Source organism: Equus asinus, chromosome 21, assembly GCF_041296235.1.
Source record: "Equus asinus isolate D_3611 breed Donkey chromosome 21, EquAss-T2T_v2, whole genome shotgun sequence".
NCBI lineage: Eukaryota > Metazoa > Chordata > Mammalia > Perissodactyla > Equidae > Equus > Equus asinus.
In genome coordinates, this window is record NC_091810.1 from 97,751,156 (window position 1) to 97,775,503 (window position 24,348).

The 24,348-nt window shown below is 38.1% G+C and overlaps 1 protein-coding gene across 1 annotated transcript in view; it reads right to left on the reverse strand.

The window, feature by feature from the left end:
* The window catches only part of DHX36 (DEAH-box helicase 36), a 47,019-nt gene that overhangs the window by 4,290 nt on the left and 18,381 nt on the right, over window positions 1-24,348 (reverse strand). Inside the window, exons 10-22 of the mRNA XM_044754706.2 lie at window positions 23,009-23,149; window positions 22,621-22,723; window positions 22,162-22,249; window positions 19,053-19,108; window positions 17,496-17,560; window positions 16,666-16,809; window positions 14,522-14,639; window positions 13,726-13,824; window positions 3,917-4,090; window positions 3,681-3,767; window positions 2,374-2,457; window positions 428-527; window positions 248-338 (exon numbers count right to left, since the gene is read on the reverse strand). Of these exons, the coding sequence (XP_044610641.1) occupies window positions 248-338; window positions 428-527; window positions 2,374-2,457; window positions 3,681-3,767; window positions 3,917-4,090; window positions 13,726-13,824; window positions 14,522-14,639; window positions 16,666-16,809; window positions 17,496-17,560; window positions 19,053-19,108; window positions 22,162-22,249; window positions 22,621-22,723; window positions 23,009-23,149 (1,350 nt within the window). The remainder of the gene's footprint in view (window positions 1-247; window positions 339-427; window positions 528-2,373; window positions 2,458-3,680; window positions 3,768-3,916; window positions 4,091-13,725; window positions 13,825-14,521; window positions 14,640-16,665; window positions 16,810-17,495; window positions 17,561-19,052; window positions 19,109-22,161; window positions 22,250-22,620; window positions 22,724-23,008; window positions 23,150-24,348) is intronic.

The following is a 24,348-nucleotide window of genomic DNA, read 5'->3' on the forward strand; positions in this document are numbered from 1 at the left end:
CCCACATTGACGCTGGTATTCTATCTTACTGACGTTCTCTGTGAACAGACTCGAAGTGTGCACTGTGAGGAAAGCGCTGCCTGTGTTAATACAGTCTGCCTTCCCTTAAAGGACCAAAAGTAAACAACAAGAATATGGCTCAAATATGAAGAAGAACAAATGTACAATATAAGCCCTGATGAATTAGAGGATTTCAAAAGTTTAAGGAGAGAATAACAAAGAATTCATAAAAATCTTCAATGCTTACATTTTTCTTTTTTTACCCAAATTTAGTCGGAGTTTAGCAACTTTGGGATATAAACCAGCACAGATGACAGCCTTAATTATCTTCTCATTATCTATTGGGAGTGGGAAGGTAGAGAAAAAAGTAAAATACTGATACAACAGACAGCAGCGAGAAGTTACTTACAGTGTGTCTCTGCTTTACCTGAATTGACATTAGACTCGGGATCTTTGGGATCTCGACTGCTCACAAAGCCAGCTCCCAGCAGGTGCTCAGCAAACTGCCCCTTCATGTTATGCAGCATCTAGGGAGCAATGGCAACACACAGAACTAGAACACCTTTTACACAGATTTACAGGGTTATAAGGCAAGTACTCAAATAAATTTAGCTATAAGCTTCCCCTACTATATAAAAAACTTTTGCAAAAATGTGATGTTTTAGCACAGGGGATGGTAAACTATAAAATGTGTAAAAGCCTGTTTCCGTCAATGGAGTTTTATTAGCATGCAGCCACAGCCGTTCATCCAGAAATGACCCAGGGATGCTCTGCACCACCAAGGCAGAGGGGAGTGAGTGCTCAACACAGACCACAGGGCCCGCAGCCTCACTCACTCACTGCCTGGTCTCTGACAGGAAAGGTCTGCTTACTGTGGGGAATAACACTGATGTTCAGGGATCTGTCCATTTTGCAAGAAGACTAATATAATTTTGAAAATTGCTCTTCACCCCGTATTTTGAAAAAAATACAGAAAAGCATAAAGAAAATAAACAACTTCCATATTTCTCCTACTGAGAATTAACCACAGTTAACTGGCACAAAAGCTTAGGACCTGTTTTTTGTTGTATTTTTAAGAAAAATCACTATTTGGGTGAAAATGATGTATGGCTCATTCAAGTAATAAAGTACAAATGAAGAAGCTTCCCTAACCGCAATACTGTCAGAAGCATCACTGCATGTGCACTGACAGAAGAATCAGACAGCAATGCTATCCTAACTATGGGGTAACAGCATAGAAGCTGTTTTTATTAAAGTGTTCAAATTAATTTTAGTTCAATTTAAAGAAGTTAAACAAATGAAACTTAACTAGATGACTCTTACATTTCATAATCACAAGAGATATTTAATAAAGGATCCTTGTAAGCTTAAAAGAAGAGATGATGGAACATAAAGCCATCTGTACGTAAGTATATATCCCTTTTATCAACTGGGTCACTTAAGCGTCCCCACCTAATTTATCTTATAACTCACTCACTAGGCCGCCTCCTGGTTATATTACCATTATTGTTACTGTTCACGATAATAACCTTTACATTCTATTCTGAATCCTTAATTCCCAAAACTGTTTCATTGTATATTTGGACAGTTTCAATGTACACCATTTAGCACGCACTCTCCATCCCTGAATTCTTTTTGATTCATCTCTTAAGGAGCATTTCACTGTCAGTGAATTTTTCAAGAACAGCTCATGGGTGCAGTAGTTCAAGTGCTTTCTTGAACACCTGTCCTTTGTCTTTACATTTGAATTAATATCTTGACTGGATATGATATTCTCAAATAACACTGAGATTCAGCCATCCTTTCATAATTATGGTTCATTTCCTTTTTTTTTGTTTCAGGGAAATGTTCTTACACATCACTGAATACATTCAATCGCACTTTCACTATCCACGTAGAGGCACCGACTACCTTCAGGATAGAGGAGTCATCTCTTCCTGTCTACAAGTTTTTTCTGTTTTAATTTTCTTTTGTGGCTACGTCTATAAACTGTGATTATCTCAAGCCCTTCTCTAAGGGCAGGAGTTTGCTTTAAGGGCTGTCCATTTTATTCCTTGTGATTCTTTTGGTCTTCCACTTGTCTTCCTAGATCTTCAGTCTCTTCATTCATCCGACAGGTGTACAGTCATGCGCTGTGTAACGACGTTCGGTCAGTGACAGACTGCATACACGATAGAGGTCCCATAATATTAGCACATACAGCCTCAGTGTGGAGTAGGCCATACCACCTAGGTTTGTGTAGGCACAAATGATGTTCTAGGATGTTCGCACAATGACGAAATCGCCCAACAACGCACTGCTCAGAACGTATCCCCACTGTTAAGCACGACATGCCAACACAAATGAGAATGATTTCAAAACATTCGCCATTACCTGCAGAGTGTTTGAAGACAGAAAATACTCCCAGCAATAGTCTTTTTCATGTCTGAAACCACGTCGTCTAGCTTCCTCCCAGCCCTACGGGCAAAGAAATGAAGAAAACTATCAAGATTGTTCCCCAAAGATTGCTTACTACTTTATCTTTATTTTGGTACTAATTTAACCTTCTACTAATATTTCATTTTCTTTGTAAAAAATTCAAAGAATTTTGAAATTTACAAACTAAAAACACACAAACTCCCCATGATCCTAATCAGAGATTACCACTACTGAATTTCCAGAGCTTTATACAAATAAATACAAGTTCTATAGTAATATATTGTGTATTTCACATAAAATGGCATCATCCTTTACATATTAATCAAAAAGAGTACTCTGTGGAGCCAGCCCTGATGGCCTAGTGGTTGCTCCACTTTGGCAGCCCAGGTTCGGTTCCTCGGCGTGGAACACACCACCCGTCTGTCAGCAGCTATGCTGTGGCGGCGGCTCCCACAGAAGAACTAGAAGGACTTACAACTAGAATAAACAACTACATACTGGGGCTTTGGGGAGGAGGGAAAAAAAGCCAGGAAGATTGGCGACAGATGTTAGCCCAGTGAATCTTTCCCAGAAAAGGAAAAAAAGTACTCTGAGGAACAAATTGCAGTGCCACATATTTCCAACTTTACAGATTTTTTTTTTTAGCTAGAGAAGAAGGGGAAATGGAGAAAAAGAATGAGCTCAAAGGGAAAAAACAGGTCAATTTCTCATAATATGTAGTACTAAACTGAGTCTAGAACTACAGTAAAAAAATGCTGTCTCTATAAACCAACTCATATTTAAATTTTGCAAGAATGTTCATCCTCAGATAAGCCTGGCTTTAGGAGCAGAAAACGTCTGTATTCTGAACAACATACCTGGTTGTGACACTCCATGCAGATGTTAAAGCTGCAGACAGCAGCAGTTTATTAATCAACAAAGAGAGACCTTGTCATGAACGCCAGTAAGACAAAAGATATGAGTAACATCAAATAAAACTATAAAATAAATTGTTCACTTGTTCTGTTGTCCTCAAAATACATATAGACTTCTGCTCTTAAAGGGTAAATGTAATAGGTAGACATAAGGAGCAATTACAAAACTGAAAAATGGTGTACATGTTTTTCAAACGTTCACCTAATTTCAAACATTCTCACAGTAATTTACTCCTGATACCTATTATAATGCAGATTTTAAACAGTTAAATACGCTCCTATTCTGTTATCAGCTTTTCACTTGAATAAACTGTCACAATTCACAACTCAGAACAAGTTATTTTTTACCTCAAATGCATTCACAACAGTCAAGTGGTCACTTTTAGTATCCTTTGCCAATTCTTTTCTTCTTGCATCTGCGATCTTTTCTTTTCCCTTAAAAAACAAACAGGAAAGCAGGTTAAACTGCTCTGATGGTATATAATAGAGAATGGCATTCTGATAAAAGGCCAATGAAAAATGTGTCTAAGCAAACAACTACTGTGTCTCTAAAAAGGTCTGGCCTTTGTCTGTCACTTTCTTACCAATGGAATGACAAAGGGATCTTTGAAGCTGAGACTGGCAGCTATGGTGAGCACTGGGTCTAGGCAACAGAACAGAGCTCCAAACAGAATCATTTTTCCAATGTGTGGCTCAACTGGTAACCGTGCTAAATGGACTCCAAGAGGCGTCAATTCTTCTTGTTTATCCAAAGCGTTCTGTAAAATGAGGGTTTACATGTAAAACAGTGTAAAGTATCACATTTAATGCTATTTTAGCTTGCTTAAAAAAAAAAACAGGCCACTCCTTTCTTGTGTCCAAATGCCTTAACATTGCTCAGCTTTAGGCTTCTTCATCAAAACATAAGTTTTAAGGTCAGCAAAGGTTAGAAATTTATTTAAATAAAAACAAAACTAATCCACAACTTGCCTTTACTGTAAATATTAGGAGAAAAATGAGAGACATAACAATAGCAAGCCTTCAATGAAATTAAAAAAAAAAAAAAAAATCACCCAGTAAAGTACAAGCACTATGGGAAAAATAAAACAAAAACAGGAGGTACTGTTATCTATTTGGAATATACAATGCATAGCCCCTCAATTCCAGTAGCTTAGGAGGCATGCAAAACAACAGCAAGATATTAACAAACGTATCTAGAACCGGTCAAAATGGGGATGGCTTCAGCTCTGATGACCTAGGTAATTTGGTACAATCTCCCCACTGAGGACAGCTAAAGGAGCTGCTTCAAGACACTGAGGAGTTACAAAACAATTACAAGTCTAAGATTCAGGGAGGGACAGAAGCCCAAGGAGATGAGCCCAGCGTAGGGGCTTCTTTTCCTGGCAGAAGCAAGAAAATCCTCTCTGGAGGAAATTATCATCATCTCAAGCTTCAAATTTTTATCTACAAAGAACCCTGTAAGAGAATGTCTGGTACACAAATAAAATAAGTAGGCATACAAGAAGATTTGAACAAAAAAGTAAAGAAAAATATAACCCCTGGGTCTCATTAAACACAGACTTCTACTAAATATTTATGGAGGACATAATCTGGATCTTACAAAAGCAACTCAGAGACTAGAACAAGAGAAAACATATCATACTCCCAGCTTGTTTTGGAGCCTAGTAGAATCTTGGTACCTACCTGACACGGACATTTGGAGAGAGGAAAACTAGTGAATAATCTTACTCATGAGAAACCCAAAATAAAATAATGAAAAGTGAATCCCACCAAGTTAAGTCTGTTTCAGGAATGAAAGGTAGTTTAACATTAGAAAAAAACAATGTAATTCAATAAATTAAACATGAAAAATTATATAATCTCATTACAGGAAGAAAAGGTGTGTGATAAGGTAAATTATCCATGCATGATAAAAATCTCCTAGTAAACTAAATATAGAAACTCCCTTAATTTGATAGTTTCTACAAAAAAATCTCTAACAAACATGCTCAATGAATTGACACCTTTTGCTTTAAGAAGAAGAACACCAGAATGCACACCAAACAGCTCAACATTGTACTACAGGTCCTAGATGATTGGAAAGGAATAAATAAAACTGTAATTATTTATAGATGGGTCTATGTATGCAGAAAAACATCTACATATAATTATTAGAATAAGTGGGTTTCACAGCATTGATGAATACAAGGTCAATATTCACAATTTACTTCTGTGTATCAGACTCACAAGAAAATGAAAAATTTAAAAGTTAGAGCATAATCCAAAAAAAAAAAATCACTCACCAAGAAATAAATCTTCTAAAAAGTTCTATAAAACCCCTATATCTAAAACCCTGAAACACCAAGAGACATTCAATACGTAAATCAATGGGATGGATCGTGTTCTTGTTTGGTAAGACTCAACATGGTAACTAAGGCACCAGCTCGAGAGAGAAATACAGACCGGTGCAGTAAAAAAGAACCTATGAACAGACACCAATCCAGAGCCACCTGATCTATGACCAAGGCTGCAAAACAAAGAGGAAAGCACAAACTGCTCTGTAAGTGCTCACTCAACTGATCTACATATATGAAAACTTTGACTCCTCTCTCACCTTACACACACACACACACACACATCAAATGCAGAAGGATTATACATCTAAGTGTGAAAAACAAAACGACAAAGTCAAAATAACATACTTTCATGACTCCAAGGTAGATAAAGACTTACTAAAGGACAAACACCATTAACAATAAAGAAAAAGACTGACACAGAAATACTTAAACATGTGCATCAAGAAACACGGAATACTGAAGAACGTAACGGCCTCATGTAACAGGCTCAAATTTAAAATAACCAAACAGTCTTCCAGTAATCACAGAGTAAAATATGGTAAAGAAATGAAAAGGAATCAAGTATAGCTAAAAGAAACAATGCAGATGAATCCCACAACGCTAAGTGAGAGAATCCAGAACCCCATTTGCTCTCCAACCTCCCCCACCTTTGTGAGTTCATGTAAAGTTCACAAAAGAGGCCAAATAAACTAAGCTCTTTATAGAGATGTACACTTGCCTGGTAAAACCACCAGGAAAAACAGCAGATCACATCAAAGACATGAGGGAGGTCACCTCCGGGACTGAGGGACAGAGCAGTAATGGGAGAGGGTAGGAGGTGGGCCTTTAGGATACTGGGAACATTCTCACTTCTTGACATGAGTAATGAGGACATATTTGTGAGAAATCATTAACCTGGACATTTTTGGTTTGCACATTTATCTTGTATGGGTATGTTGCATTTCACAATAAAAACATTTTTAAAAACATGGGTTTCAGACCTTACCTTGTTGGCAAGGATTTGATGGCCTTTCCACAATTTTGTTGCTTGCAAATTGCTAAGTAAAGACTGAATCTTAGGAGAGCAGTGTCAAGACAGCGGCGTAGGTGGACTCTGAACTCACTTCCTGCCACGGACACAACCAATTTACAACTACTCTTGGAAAAACGCCCCCTGAGAGAGAACTGAAAACTGGATATAAAGAGCCCCCACAACGAGGGGCAGTGCTGACTCAGGTGGCAGAGGCCAGCCTGGCCCGGAGCAATCCTAAGGTACATAGCCCTCCCTGGAGGAGCAGGGGATCTGAGCAGGGAGCTTTGCCACAATAAGCAGTTTCAGGACTCGGTACAACTAAGACAAGTGTCATAATATCTGGCTCTGCTGGGTATTAACAACAATGGAGAATGCCCCCAGAAAAACTACTGGACATAAAGGAAAGAAAAGTCTGCTCTTAAAGGGCCCAGGCACAAATTCACCCATTTCAGAAGAAAACCTAAAATCACCAGAAAGGTGGACAGTCCTTTGGTGAAAAGAGACTCACTTAATAGGCTCTGGGTGAAACTTGGTGAGAGATGAGACCTCCCAGGGTAATGAGACATTGGTGGCAGCCATTACTGTGACCTAGTACAGGCGTGCTGGGACAGATGCTGGCAGACACCATGGGAGCTCTTCTCCTGGCCTGTTACTGCAGGGGTCTGCCCCACCCACTAGAACCCAGATTTGATCCAGCTCAGCCAGGGCAGGCGGCCCACCCTAGGGACTGGCCCCACCCAACAGCAGGTCCTTGGGCAACTTGTGGGACCACATAGGTGGAGTATGTGGGGCCTCTGCAGCAAAGTGAGTGGGTCCACCTCGGCAGGGCAGGGCATGTGCAAGGGCCAGAGCAGGCACAAGGGGTAGGCCTGTGTTGGTGGAGTGTGTGGGGCCTCTGCAGCAGAGTGAGTGGGTCTGCTTCAGTGTGTCGGGGCATGGGCACAGAGCAGGAAGGTGCTGACAGGCTGCATGGGCCTGCGGGCAGTGAGGCTTGTCAGATGCAGCAGACTTGTGCTTCTCAAATGGCCACATAAGGGACTGGCCCTACCTTCAAATGCCTGAAATAATTGTGTGCTGCCACGCCTAGGGCCAGCCCCACCCAGCTGCCCTCCTAGGCCTCCAACAACGGTGAACCCGAGCCTAGCAACCAGCCATGCTGGTGGCCTACTCATTTAACAGAAAAACTGCAGCAGGAATGTGCTGTTTAGACCTCGCAGCCAACCACGCTGAGGCTCCCCATGCCCAATAAAGTGACTGAAAGGACTGGAGACCACACAGGGGACACTCCTGGAACATTTGGAACTGGTGACGAGAGGGAAGCACATGGCTGGGCCTCATAAGGCATCTCTTACATAAGGCCACCTCTCCAAGATCAGCAGATATATCTGACCTACCTAATACATAGATATAAGCACAGAGAAAGAGGCAAAATAAGGAGACAAAGGAACACATTTCAAGTAAGGGAACAGGACAATTCTCAGAAAAACAACTAAACTAAGCGAGAAAATAATCTACCTGACAAAGACTACAAACTAACAGTCATAAGGACACTCAATGATCTTGGGAGAAGAGATGAATACAGTGAGAACTTCAACAAAGAACTGCAAAATGTGAAAAAGAACCAATCAGAACTGAAGGATACAACAGTGGAAATGAAAAATTCACTAGAGGGACTCAACGGCAGAGTAGATGATACAGAAGAATGGATCAGGAAATTGGATGAAAGACGACAGGAAATCACCCAAGCTCAACAGATAAAAGAAAAAAGAATTAAAAAGAGTGAGAACAGTCTAAGGGAGCACTGGGACAACATGAAGCACACTAATATTTGTATTATAGGTGCCCCAGAGGGACGAGAGACAAACGGGGAGAGAATCTATCTGAGGAAATAATACCTGAAAATGTCCCTCACCTAAGGAAGGAAAGAGACATCCAGGTACAGGAAGCGCACACAGAGCACGAAACAAGAAGAACCCACAGGCCCACACCAGAACACGTCATGATTAAAATGTCAAGAATTACAGATAAAGAGAGAATCCTAAAAGCTGAAAGAGAAAAAGGAAACCCCATAAGGCTATCAGCTCACTTCTCAGCTGAAATCTTACAGGCTATAAGGGAGTGGCACGATATATTCAAAGTGCTGAAAAACCTACAGCCACGAATACACTATCCAGCAAGGTTATCATTCAGAATGGAAGCAGAGATAAAGAGTTTCCCATACAAGAAAAAAGTAAAGGAGTTTATCACCAAGAAACCAGCCCTACCAGAAACGCTAAAGGGACTTATTTAAGTGGAAAAGAAAAGACCACAAACAGGAATGAGAAAATTATCAAAAAAACAAAACAAAACCCAATAAAATCACTGGTAAAGGCATATATACAGTAAATGTTGCGCATCAACCACTGATAAAGCCACTATGAAGGTCAAAAGAAAAAGCACTAAAATGATCTGCTTCCATGATAAGAGGGTAATGGTTACACATGCACTAAAAGGAGGTTAGACATGGTATCAAAAACATCAAATGTAGGAGGGAGTCTGAGTAGAGCTTTTAGCAAGAGGTCTAACTTAAGAGACCATCTACTTAATATAGAAGGCTGTATGCCTAGGTTCTTATATATGAACCTTATGGTAATCACAAACCAGAAACCTATAATAAATACATACAAAATTAAGAGAAAGGAACCAAACCATAATACTAAAGAAAGCCATCAAATCACAAGGGAAGAGAGAAAGAGAGAAAGAAAGGAAACTATTAACACTCAGGAAAAAAATAACAAAATGGCAATAAGTACATGTTTATCATCAGCTACTTTAAATGTCACTGGACTAAATGCTCCAATCAAAAGGCACAGGGTGGCCAATTGGATAAAAAAACACAACCCATATATATGCTGCATACAACAGACACACTTCAGACCTAAAGACACTCACAAACTGAAAGTGAAGGGATGGATAAAGATACTCCATGCAAATAGCAAAGAAAAGAAAGCTGGGGGAGCCATATCTGTATCAGACAAAGGAGACTGTAACAATAGACAAAGGGCACTACATAATGATAAAGGGAACAACCCAACAAGAGGATGTAACTTTTGTAAATATCTACGCACCCAACATAGGAGCACCTAAATATGTAAAGCAATTATTAACAGACATAAAAGGAGAAATAGACAGCAACACAGTAACAGTAGGGGACTTTAACACTCCACTTACACCAATGGGTAGATCATCCAAACAAAAGATAAATAAGGAAACTGGCCTTAAATGACAAATTAGAAGAGATGGACTTAGTAGATATATACAGAAGATTCCATCCAAAAACTGCAGAATACACACTCTTTTCAAATGCTCACGGAACACTCTCCAGGATTCATCACACATTAGGCCACAAAGCAAGTCTGAATAAGTTTAAGATGACTGAAATAATAACAACCATCGTTTCTGACCATAACGGTATGAAACTAGAAACCAACTACAGGAAGAAAATCAGAAAAGCAGCAACTCTGTGGAGATTAAACAAAATGCTACTGAACTACAACTGGGTCAATGAAGAGATGAAAGAAGAAATCAAAAAATACCTGGAGACAAATGAAAATGACAATACAACATGCCAAAATTTATGGCATACAGCAAAAGCAGTTGTAAGAGAGAAGTTCATAGAAATACAGGCCTACCTCAACAAACAAGAAAAAATCTAAAATAAACAATCTAAGTGCATGTAAAGGAACTGGAAGAAGAAGAAACAAAGCCCCAACTCATTAGAAGAAAGGAAATAATAAAAATCAGAGTGGAAATAAATAGACAATGAAAAAAATCAATGAAACGAAGAGCTCATCCTTTGAAAAGATAAACAAAACTGACAAACCTTTAGCTAGGCTCAGCAAGAAAAAGAAGAGAGAAGGCTCAAATAAATAAAATCAGAAATGAAAGAGGAGAAATTACAAACCAACAGCTCAGAAATACAAGAGATTATAAAAGAATACAATGAAAAGCTATTTCCCAACAAATTGGGTAATCTAGAAGAAATGGATAAATATTTAGAATCATACAACCTTCCAAAACTGAATCAAGAAGAAATAGAGAAATCTGATAGACCAATTACCAGTAAAGAGATTGAAAGAGTAATCAAACACCTCTCAAAAATATAAGTTCAGGACCTGATGGCTTCCCTGGTGAATCCTACCAAATATTCAAAGAAGACTTAATACCTTTTTTTCTCAAACTCTTCCAAAAAACCAAAGAGGAGAAGCTTCCAAACTCATTCTATGAGGGGAACGTTACGCTCATACCAAAACCAGAGAAGGACAACACAAAAAAAGAAAATTACAGTACCACTCATGAACACTGATGCAAAAATCCTCAACAAAATACTAGCAAATCAAATACAATAACACATTAAAAAGACCATACACCATGATCAAGTGGGATTTATTACAGGCACAGGCATGCAGGGATGGTTCAACATCCACAAGTCAATCAACATGATATATCACATTAACAAAACCAAGAATAAAAATCACATGATCATCTCAATAAATGAAGAGAAAGCATTTGACAAGCTACAGCATCCATTTATGATAAAAACTCTAAATAAAATGGGTATAGAAGGAAAGCACCTCAACATAATAAAGGCCATATATGACAAACCCACAGCAAACATCACACTCTATGGAGAAAAACTGAGAGTTATCCCTCTAAGAACAGGAACCAGACAAGGATGCCCACTCTCACCACCCTTTTTAACCCGGTGTTGGAAGTCCTAGCCAGAGCAATCAGTCAAGAAAAAGAAATAGGGGCCAGCCTGGTGGCACAGCGGTTAAGTGCGCACGTTCTGCTTTGGCGGCCCGGGGTTTGCCAGTTCAGATCCCGGGTGCGGACACAGCACTGCTTGGCAAAGCCATGCTGTGGCAGGCGTCCCACATATACAGCAGACGCAGATGGGCACAGATGTTACCTCAGGGCCAGTCTTCCTCAGCAAAAAGAGGAGGATTGGCACCAGATGTTAGTTTAGGGCTTATCTTCCTCAAAAAAAAAAAAAACAAGAAAGAAAAAGAAGTAAAAGTGATCTGAATTGGAAAGGAAGAAGTGAAACTGTCACTATTTGCAGATGACATGATTTTATATATAGAAAACCCTAAAGAACCCACCAAAAAACTTTTAGAAATAATAAATGAATACAGTCAACCTGCAGGATACAAAATCAACATACAAAAATCAAGTTGCGTTTCTATACTCTAACAATGAAGTAGCAGAAAGAGAAAATTAAGAATACAATCCCATTTACAATTGCAACAAAAAGAATAAAATACCTAGGAATAAACTTAACCAAAGAGGTGAAAGATCTGTACACTGAAAACTATAAACCACTGTTGAAAGAAAGTGAAGATACAAAGAAATGGAAAGATATTCCATGCTCTTTGATGGGAAGAATTAACATAATTAAAATGTCCATACTTCCTAAAGCAATCTCCAGATTCAACGCAATCCCCATCAAAGTTCCAACAACATTCTTCACACAAATAGAACAAAGAATCCTAAAATTTATATGGAACAAAGAAAGACCCCCAAATAGTCAAAGGGATCCTGAGAAAAAAGAACAAAGTTGGAGATATGACACTTCCTGATTTCAAAATATACTACAAAGTTATAGTAACTAAAATGGCATGGTACTGGCACAAAAACAGACACACAGATCAATGGAACAGAATCAAGAACCCAGAAATAAACCCACACACATATGGATAGCGAATTTTTGACAAGGGAGCCAAGAACATATAATGGAGTAAGGAAAGTCTCTTTAGTAAATGGTTTTGGGAAAAGTGCAGATCTCAACAGAGACGGTTAGGTCAGTTACCACACTTTTCATTTCAACGATTTACTACTCACATTAAAGCTACTGCAATGTTCTGATATGGGCCAAAATCTCAAAATTATCTGCATGGATGGCTCACATAAAACTGAAATACATAACACCCATCTTCCACTTCCTCTAACCCAGCACCAATCAACAAAACTCACAGTGATCGCAGAAATGTTTTGTTTCTGTGCTATGCAGCATGGTAGCCACTAGCCACATGTGCCTATTGAGCATCTGAAATGTGCGAGTGTGACTGAGACACTGAATTCGTAGTTTAATTCAAACTTTAAATTTAACCTACCTCAAGTGGTAGTGGCCAGTGTGATGGACAGCACAGCTCTAACCTTTGTCTCCACTCTGGGCAATGACACAGCCTGTCCTGTGCCTATTCTCAACGTGGTCTTGTGCAGGGACGGCCACCAACTAGGTGGTCACTCAACTAAGACACTGAAACTAGTTTCTCAGCGCATGACTCCATAAAGAGGAATTAAGCTAAAAAGCTCTAAGAACAAAATGGCAGGTAGCGGGATATGATACTTTGAAGAAAAGACGCCTGTCAGTATTCCTTCAGAAATACAAGAGTTGCCTATTTATAAGATGTCCATACTGTCATTAAGTTACTTGGATTCGATGAAAGCTCTAGAAACAATACAGTAATCAGAAAGTGGAGAATCAATCAACCAAATTCATTTCAAAAGTACAAATGAAGGGTGCCAGCCCTGTGGCCTAGCGGTTAAGTTCAGTGCACTCCGCTGTGGCAGCCTGGGTTCTGTTCCTGGGCGCAGACCTACACCACTCATTGGAGGCCATGCTGTGGTAGTGACCCACATACAAAATAAAGCAAGACTGGCAAAGATGTTAGCTCAGGGTGAATCTTCCCCAGAAAATAACACAAAAGAACAGATGAAGATGAAGATCAGTAATTAAAAGATTTCAAAATGTAATTTTAAATCAGGCCTATGATGAAAAGTACTGTGTGGAAACAGCATAGAATGATAAGAATATCACAAGGGTATCCTTTCATAACTTTCTAATTCATATACTAAGCTGAACAGCCAAACAGTGAATCAAATTTAGCACCGCATATTCATTGGTCTACCTTGCAGCAATGAGAGTAAATTTTATAATTAGCTGGCTTACATGCTCTAACACTCTAAATTTAAGTTAGAATTAAAAAAAAGTCACAGTTACCAGTTCCATCAGGTGTTTTATGGAGAGTGACACGGCTTCATCAGATGGCGGGTCCATTAACCTACTCAGAAAACAGGCAATTCCACCTAGTCTTAAGATCTGGGGAGAACAAACATAATTAAACATGTACCACATACTGACATGACTGTTTAGTCCTGCCTGTGTCACTCACTCCAACAAAGCATTAAACATACACATGATTTTAACGTTAGTTATTTTACCAGAGTAAGTTAAAATCACATTTGTGATTTTATAAAAACATGTTTAAAGGCCAATAGATTACTGTCTACCATCCACCAACTCTATTAATGAGAAAAGTAGTGGTTAAAATCTCAACAAACAAGTTGATTATCAATTACCTTCAAAATAAAAAGGCTAATCATATCAAAATACATAAGGTGCTGAAAAAATGGTAGGTAGCTTATAATGAGGGGTGACAGCTTAAGATGTGGTAATAGAAGCTATCATTTAGTGAACACTTACCATGTGCCAGGCTCTGTTCTAAGAATTTTGTATGAGGTTAATTTAAATAACTTGCCCAATATAACAGAAGCAGCTTGTCAGGGAAGGAACTGTGGGATTCAAACAGGCAGTCTGGCTCCAGAGCAGTGCATGATTAAAAACTATTTAATAAATGCTTGAAGGAAGTTTAAAAACAGTTTACTAACACATGCAAAAAACAAATGCATGGTAAAAATTCTTTCCTGCAGATTAATACACTACTTACTTCTATAAAAGATGTTGAAAATTAGAACCTCACCCCCATTTAGTTTCTTAACTCCCCCACCCAATTTACCTTTATTTGTAAACACAGCTCTTCCAAAGGGGTTCTCAAAATTTCCGGCAGTTGATAGTCATCCAGAAGGCTTGCTCTAAGACCATTGTACAGATGATAGCAGTGACCAGGTTGAACTCTTAAAAAAAGGTTGGGGGGAGGAGCACTGTCAGTGACATTTACTTGCTTAATTTTTATTAATCATGTATTCCTTTTCCTCATCTGTTTTGAATAACCTTAAATCCACTATCTCTGTCCTAGTTTTAAGAATTACAAGATTCCCCCTCCAATAATTTGGTTCCCTATTTCCATCTTATAGAGTCCAGATTGCTGTGCTCAATAACAGCAGTCTACTTAAGTTAATTTCTATATGCCCTGTGAGCATCTTCTGTAACAAATTTTGGCATTATGTTAACCTGTTTATATTATTTTAAAAGATTTTAAGTATGTGCTATTTAGTGAGCTCTCAGAAGGACGCTGGAGAACTTTTTCCTATTGTTTCTATCCAGTGACAAGAAAGATACTATTCTTTGGACAATGTTAAGGACAGATGTGAAGAGGTAAGGGTATTCATGTATTTTCAAGCAAGATAAGTATTTCTATGAGCTCTTGCTGCTACAGGAAGGGATGGCGTTTTCCTAGAGGAATGAAAATAAATTCTAAAGATCTTGGCTATTTCGGTCATGAGAGTACAAAGATCCCTCATCTATTATATAACATGCCTACAGAAACTAAGAGGAAGAGTGCCTCCACTGAGGAGCACATGATAGAGTCTGCTCTGGCTTTCAAAATAATTATCAATCTAATCAGGCTTTGCTAAAGGAATTTATGTCTATGGAGCCTTCAAGGGACTATCTTTCACTTAAATTAAAACACTGCTAATTCCATAGTTAACCTCCACCAAGACAGTGAGAATGAAGAATTAGATAAAATGTAACACTTCAATTACTTTACTTCCATAATTGTTTTCACACATTAAACCTAAGGCCTCATGTGTTTACTATTCATATATAAAAGTGGGCCCAAACCTGTTCGCTACGGCAAACACTTTCTGAATCAGTATCCAGCGGTGACAGGTCTGTATGGGCAAACCCCAGGGCCGCTGGCCCCCAATCAAGTTCTCCATGCTAACTAATGAGAAGAGGACAATTCTTGGACTAAGCCATGACTGAGTCAACAGCACCAAGTGCATAATTTCATAAACTACCTGGAAGTTAAATCATGCTGGGATAACCTGCAAAGACGGCACCAAGTAAGTCAGAGCTTTACAGACACAGGAGTTAAAACAAAGGTTGGTAAAATGGTCTGCAGTTTTCTTTCAACTCTTCCCTCTTTACTTAAATATCTGAAGATTAATAGGAACCTTTTTGTTCTACCTGTTTGAGGCAAAAAAAAAACCACCTCTCTTCCACAACTCCAGACATGATTCTAGTACTCATATGAGTAAGCGTATAAAAATACTGTGAAGTACGTATGAAAATGAACAGTATGTGCAATTATTTGTGTTAAAGGCCAATCATTTATCCTACCATTAAGACAGAGATATTCTAATTTCTTATGCTACCACCACATCAGTGAGGAACAGGTGCCTTCCTTGTGTTTTCATTGGTAACTAATAGTGAAAAACCAGTACAGCTATAACGTACAACGAGCTCAGGCCGCCTGGATTGAAATCCTGGCTCCGCTGCTCACCAAGCTGTGTGACTCTAGACAGATTCTTTCTTTCAATCTTAATTCCCTGACCTGTAAAATGGAGATGACAACCTACCTCATCACACTGTGGTGAGGATTAGGCAAGTTAATGTATATCAAGTGCTTAGGAGAGGACCTCACATGCAAATAGTACCAATAGTTACCTTAGTAATAAATGTTTTAAAAATAAGAATGGAAACAAAATTATAACTAATAAGAATAAAGAACAGTAATCTTAATTAACCAGACTGAGGAATCAGAAGGTAGAAATCATAAAATAGAAAACTTGGCAGACACTTTTCCAAAGAAACTACGATTAAGACAACTTTCCCACTTAAAAATGTGCTGCAGTAAGGTTTAAAAAATACAAATGGTAACTCTCCTAACAAATAATATTTTTAAATGCCAGCAACACATTCTGCTACAAAAACTTTTGTTGTGTTCTAAAGACTGCAGACAAAGGCCCGCCTCACCTTCCAGCCCGACCTCTCCTCTGCTTGGCGTTGGCCTTGCTAACCCACTCAGCGGACATCGTGCTGATGTTGTTCTGTGTGTCAAAGTGTGTCTCCTTTATTTTTCCTCCATCTATCACAAAAACTACATCATCTATGGTAATGCTGTTTGGAAAATAGATAAACAAAATATTAAAAACACATCAAAAAGCAGATATAGGGATTTTAGAGCATCTTTTATTGCCTCACACTGAGTTTACGTTTAGGATGCTCCCCACTCTTCCCGCATTTGCCAACGTCACAGGGATCAAGCGCCTGCAGAGGCAGTACACTGCCCATTCTGCAGACCATGTGCTCAACTCTTATTTGCCCACAGCCAGACTTCAGAGCTTGCCTCATGGCTTTTGTCCCTAGCTTTGTGGGCCCCCCCAGTGCCATGGTTTAATATCAGCTTCCACAGAGCAATCTGTTTCAGTGACTGTATACCTGTACCTCCAAGAAAATACAATAAATTTTAAAGGCTGTATATAACTAATTACCAAACTACCAAACAATTCTATTCCCAATCAGAAAAAGGCAAAAAGGGCAAAATTGACCTCAGCTCCCATGCTTCTTTAGGAAAACAGGAAAAAAAAAAGCACTTAAAAAGTTGTTCCTGAAGAGGGCTACAACATTAGTACAGGTGGGAAAAAAAACAAACCTATGCTGACTCCCACAACTAAATTAAACTTGCTTCATTTTAAAGAAATTACAAAGTATCTTGTAGAGATAGAAGATTAAGGTATATTAAACATTTATGGAGATCAAAACTAATGTAATCATTAGTAGTTGATATTTAAAACAATTTTTACCTAGTCTCTGCAATGTTGGTAGCAATTACTATTTTCCGAACACCAGGAGGGGTTCTTTTAAATACCTGTAAGAACAAACACATCAAAACCCCAAAAGTACACTAATTTCTGATACACCATTCTTGCAATTAGAGAAATTACTTCAAATACCGTTCATTTTTAGCATTCTGTGTTCACTGACTGACACACACATCTAATATTTATAGATATATTTACAAGGTATACGTCATTTTCAATGCTACGAAATTCCCTTTTGGTAAACCAAACCAAATGTCCCACAGATGTCAGAACCTTATTACAAACAAGATTTCAAATGGAAAACAATAGAATGTTTTAAACAAACACTAGAAGAGTATAAATATCTTATTGTGTAGACAAAGTTTTAATGGAGATGGAGAGAAGTTTAGTTTAAGAATAAGAGTTATGAATTACCCAAAACTATATGGGTAACAACACCAACCAAACAGGCAGATGCCTTACTCCTCAAAATGGATGTCAACTGGCTGCACCACCATATACTGGCTTCTGAGATCAGACTGGATTAAAAGAAAAATTCTCTTCAAATGCTGAATCCTACAAACAATGCCACTTTGACAAAGCCACCCAAGTATAAGGAAGACATGTAGCCAAGTACCAGTTGGCTGTAGAGCAAAAAAAAAAAAAAAAATACAGAAACCCATCCTCTCGTTGATAAAAATGGTAATCGCTGGAGAAGACGTTTCCCAGTCTAGTCACGTATGCTCCAGCAAACTAATGAACAGCTGATGGTTAGGATGTTAGAGATGGAAGCACCTCCACACTGGACGCCCCTCTGTCCAGTCTCTGCAGTCAACAGCTCTCTCTTTCCTCTTCTCCTCCCCTCAGGTGTGCACTGTGTATCTAACCCAGCTGGCTGTGCCTTACAGGACTAAAGTACCTGGAGAAAGGATACTAAAAGGGTCTCAAAAAATGTCTTAATACTTCCTTATAAAAAGAGTGGGAAAATGAGAAGGGAAGAGATGCAGATTTTCTCGTCCAACTCATTCCACCTGGGTCTGCAAACACTGCATGCAGTCCGGAAAATGATCTTGCCTTTTGAGAAGGCAGCGCTCATTCTAGCTAGAGAAATCCCCGAATCTGAGAGAGCTAAAACATTCAAAACCATACACATTACTGATAAAACAGGAAATCTCGTACCTGCAAATACACTAATTCTGTTAAATCAAAATCTCAAACATCAAGCTGTAGTATGTTACAGAAAATTAACTTCTACATTGATTTATTTTTATTGGTCCTCACATACCTTTTCCTTTTATTTAGGAAACTGAAGTTATTGGTAAAACCAATCTTTAAACTTTTTCCTAATTTTGACAAAATTAATTTGATGTGTGGATTACCCTCTTATTCAAGTTTTTGTCCAAACATCACCTGAAGACTCATTTGCAAAGGTTCTAAAAGAAGTATTTTTTATTTGCATTGCTATTTGAAAATACACCTTAAAAAATAAAACACACAACAAGCAGTCCTTACAGCCAGCCTCAGTTTGAAAGACAGCGGTGAAGCAATTTGACCACATACCTGTGTCTGGTTAACTGTAGGCATCAGTGAATGTAAAGGTATAATAAGAAACTTGTCTGGAAATTAGAAAGAAAATTTAACTGTAAGATAAACAGTTGTGTAGCAAAGTTCCATCAGACATATATGGAACCATAAATTCAGATACTAAGCCACATAATTCTTAATTTATACTCCCAAATATAATCAGACCAATTTTATTCTTTTTATATTCTCATTTCTGAGTGCTCCAACACGTTCTTGTCAACATTTTATTGTTAATTTATTTCATATTGATAAGTACATTCCCCAAATCCTTAAAGAATGCTTAAAAGTTGGAACAATCTTTTCAAATTATACTAGAAAACATCATTAACTCCATTCCCACTACATAACTGAAGACCAGAATTCTGCTTAATATGTTTGTAGACGAAAGTGATCCTCACTATTTTAATCATAAAGAGAATACCTGAATTTTTAAAGCAAATTACTTATTAAATTTCCACGTCCTAAGAAAATAATGAAATAGTGCTAGTTAAATGTGTAACATTCCAAAAGTGACCTACATTTTTTAACAGAATTTTGTTAGAAACTTAAGAAATTATACTCATTCGTTTTAAGTTGCAAAGTGAAACAGCTCAAGCCCATTCACGATCATCAGCCAGCAGAGAGCAGCCTGAGTGCAGCAGACTGAGGGCAAGGAGGGAGTGTCAGGAAGCAAGCGAGCTTTCACCTTAGCCGTGGTTACAAAACACGCAAACCGACTTAAACCTCTAGCCAAGTGTCGAAATGACTCGATATGTGTATTTCCCCAGAAAACAGCTGTTGTTATTCAAAGGAGATGACGCTCGCCATAGACTCTCTATCCCTTCTGAACTTATGAAGAAGTAAAAAGCTGTCAAGCAATTAGCACCGCTCAAAAGGAATGCTGATTACTCGTCCCTGTGAGGTGGTCTCAAGTACATCAACTCAATTAATATTCCAGCCAAAGACACTTAAACAGAATCAAGCCTTCACATCTAACTTCCAGCTAAGAGGAAATACAGGAGAGGGTCAAAAGAAATGATACCATGAAGATTCACACAAATCCAGAAAGTTGGAGCTTGTCTTTTCCTCAAGCCATCACCATGCGGAGAGCAGGGGAGGGCGGGAGTGACATTTTAGAACTACAGTAAAAGATTTGTCTGCTTTGACTTTTTCTAGAGTTTGAACAAGCTAGCTGTGAAAGACACTTTTGGGGAAAAATGAGGAAATCTGATTATAGACTGGATTATCAAATGATGTTAAAGATTAGGTACGCTAACGGCCTTGTGGTTATACAGAAAACTGCATTTTTAGAGATGTATGCTTATATACTTAGAGATAACATGTGACAGGTGAAATTGACTTTAAAAAGGAAGAAAATTAGACCACAAAAATAAAGGTTACATTAAAGTCACTGGTATATGGTGTTCACTATAAGATTCTCCAGTTTTCTGTAAGTTGAAAATGTTTCATTATAAAAAGTTTAAAAAAATTAGCAGCCAGGGATAATCACAGTAAAAACAATTTTGCTACAGACAATATAGCTGGGATAAAAACAGTTTATGTTGCTGATATGCAGAAACAAAGTAGTCAATGGGAACATATTCTACATTCTTATGAGAAGAAAGAAATAAGAAAGTTGATAAGCATTTGATAAATTGAGTTTTGAGATTTACTATTCAGTCAGAATAGAGTTAGGCCAATTTTCCCAATTTCTACAACGGCTAGCACACTATAACTGATTACTAAGGCTAAACTTCTAAAATATAATTTATTCTAAAAAACATTTTTGTTAAATTTTTGAAAGATTTCCTTTAAAAGGCAGTGAGCTTGTAGTGAAAGTATAAATACCTCCATCTTTGAGAATAATTAATTTAAATCAGAAAGATAATGAAGTCAATTATAATAATCTATAACACACCCTTTCCCCCCAATCCTCCAGAAATGATAACACTACATTTTGGTATATATCTTCCTTGTATTTTTCTTAGTAAATACATACACACTGTGACAGATTTTAAAACTAAAAGCAGATCATACATTAGTATTTATGATGGAGGGAAGAGAGGCCGAAGTTGGAAGGTTTAGCCAAAAAAAATAAATTCCAGTTGTTTAAAAGATTAATTTAACTGTATAGTGTAATCACAGCTATACTTTTTCTATGGAGAAAGGTTATCACTGACCAAGAAAAGAGAAAGCAGTATTCCATTATAGTGAAGTCATGGTAATCAGATAAGGTTATTTTTGCAGCCAGAAAACAGTAAATAATTTTAACTATAGAGAATGCTTTGGGGCATTACCATAATTGGATTTAACAAAGAATAAAAAATACAACTTTCTCTTCTGGCCAATACAAACAGATCAAAATATTTTTCAGTGTTTCGTAAAAATAAAATTTCAAAAGCATTTCAATAGAGTAAGGTTAGAAATTATATCCACAACTATAAAATACTAAATAGAATTTGCTCTGTATTTTACTGATTTGAAGTTAATAATGACTTCTGAAAATGCTTTGACTGAATTTTACAGAAGACAAATGTACCCATGCACTTCTCTAAGACGGAAGAGGGTACATCTCTCTAAACACGCTGTTAAAGCATGAGAACCACCTGAGGACGTTTTTAAACTTCAGATGGGCAAGTCCCTTTCTGAGACCTGCGGAGAGGACGGGGTCTGCATGTTTGAATTTTAACAAGTGCCACAGGTGACTCTGCTCTATGGTCAGAGCTGAGACAGACTGAGCTAAGGAATAAATTCAAACTTCTTTCCTGCCCAACTAAATGCAGCATTGAGCAAAAAGACAAAAAATCTGTTTAAATGCCAACATCTTAACTTTAAAGACTCAGTTTTATCAGGCAAATTTAGGAAGAGAGGAAAAATACTCTCACCCTAATACTAAATAAAGAACTTCACTCCACCATCTTCATCTGTGACCCTAAGGGGAAAAGAGATCCAGCTTTTGAAAAAACCCAACCCAGTCTAAGACCACCAAGTTCTTAGACTGAGGAAGCCTTAGAGGCAACAATTCTTCAAATGAAAGAAAGAAACCAGGCTACATACAATTCAAGTTCGACTCCTGGAGCTGCAGTAAAATACGTTTCTATAATACCTGATTTAAACATCACTTGCGACATCAAGAGGTCATGTAAAGTACTGATATTGTCCCAGCCTGGTAGAAAGACCAGTATTGCACCATCCTGCAAGTAGGGGAGAAACACCATTACAAAGAACCACAAGACAAAATACACTACAAGTTAAATTCTGTGCACACATTTTCATAAAAATTATACTAGTTCAGGATACTTTTAGTTACTGATTATAATTAAAGAATACGAGCACTGTTCTTAAAATGGGATTTATAATCCAGATATTTCATTTGTTTAATCTGCAAACAGGCCAAATGTTTAAATCTTTCAGTGTTTTGGGATTCTTATTTCTGGTGTCAAAAGCAATTTCTTCCATAGGCTATTTTTAAAAGCATTTAAAAAATTATTTTTCTTTTTTCATGGCCTTGATATGAAAATAAAAGGAAAATTATGTGACTTCAAAACACCAAAACAAAACTAACCTCTTCTTTCAAAACAATGTAACGAATAAGGGCAGCAATCAAATTCAGATCAACTTTATCATCATCCATCATTTCCATAACACCTACAGTACTTGCAGAATACCTATCAAAGTTAAACAAAAAGTCATGAAATACTAGATAAAGTTTCCTGAGGTTTAATTTGCTATAAAACTTTAAAATTAACTCAATCTGCAAAGAGGGGAACATCAGCAACAGACAGAATTACTGGGATATTAAGTGTTTACAAGTCAAATGAGCACAATATTTAGCTGGGTTATGAGACCTGCAACGCTCTCCTTAAATATGTACGAATTCAAGAAGATGATCTCCGCCTTTTGTTATAGTCATTTAGCCACTGTGTTCTCACTTTCAAACGAAATAAACTTACCTTTTTCGCAGTTCCTTTACATAGTCTGGCCAGCGTTCTTTATAGATTGCTTCTTTTTCTTCTTTTTCTTGTCTATTTACATGCCCTTGCATGAAACCCCTCTTAAACTGTGATCTGTGTTCTTTTTGTTCTGGAACATATCTAAAATAAAAACATTGTTAAATAGCTTCACTTTTTTGAAATGCTTTTTAGTTTTTGCTACTATGACTTTTTACATTTAGGATTTTAAAAAGAGAATTCTAAAGAACATTTGCACTATACTTTCTCATGAATGCTAGATAAACATCAATTTATTTGCAAGTATTCACTAACGTATAGAATCTGACATTTTAGATAAAAATCATTCTTCTCCATTGTCTACTCTGTACTTCTCTGTCTACCTCTAGATCGTCTTAAAAATAAACTACAGTAACTCTCACCTTTAAGTTTGCTCTAAAACAAAAGTTAACATTAAGTCCGAAACAACAGTTACTGATTGTCTAGTAAACAACTCAGATTCTGCATACAGGAGGTTTCCCAACCTGAGTGCACACAGGAGTCCCCTGGAGAGTTTGTAAAATACAGATTCCTAACTCCTAGACCTTGAGATCTGGACTCAGTAGGTCTGACTGGAGTCTGCTAATCCAGGAATTCTGATCAGTGCCCCAGGAGATTCAGACAGTGTATCTACAGATCTGCAGACCCACCTGAGAACTACTGAATTCTGCTCAGTCCCACAGACACAGCTAATGGCAGAGCCAGAACCAGCATACAGATCTCCAGTGGCAGGCCAGTGCGATGCCACGCCTCCACCATGCAGCAGTGGCTGCTAAAAACAGAGGGTGTCTGTCCAAGAATGCCACTGCCACAAGTGGGCTCTGAGAGGCAGGGGGTGGAGTGGACAAAGAAAAGTGACCAAAGCCCCTCAGAATTCACCCAAGGAACAGCATCTAGATGGAATGCGGGCTTTAGAGCATGGCCTTACGAAGGGACTGATGTCCTTGCTCTGCCAGTGACTAGGTGTGTGACCCTAGACAAAGTAAAACCTCTGGCCTTTAGTTTCCTTATTTGAGAGAGGAATACTCTTTAACAGTACTGGCACAAGAATAAAAAAAGTGTGAGAAAGTACAGCACAGTGCCTGACACACAGCAGACACCAGTGTGAATCCCCTTCCCTATGCAGTACCTGTGACCCAGCTTCCCCTAAGTCTTCGATACATATAGAGGCACCACCTGGAGGGAGGGCAACCTGAGACAGAGATGAGTCCTAGTCAGCAGGATGGACCCACAGTTGGCTCCCTTCCCAGCAACTGTGAAAGAGGCACCCTCAACCCCCCGCCCCAAGGGCCAGCCACCACCCT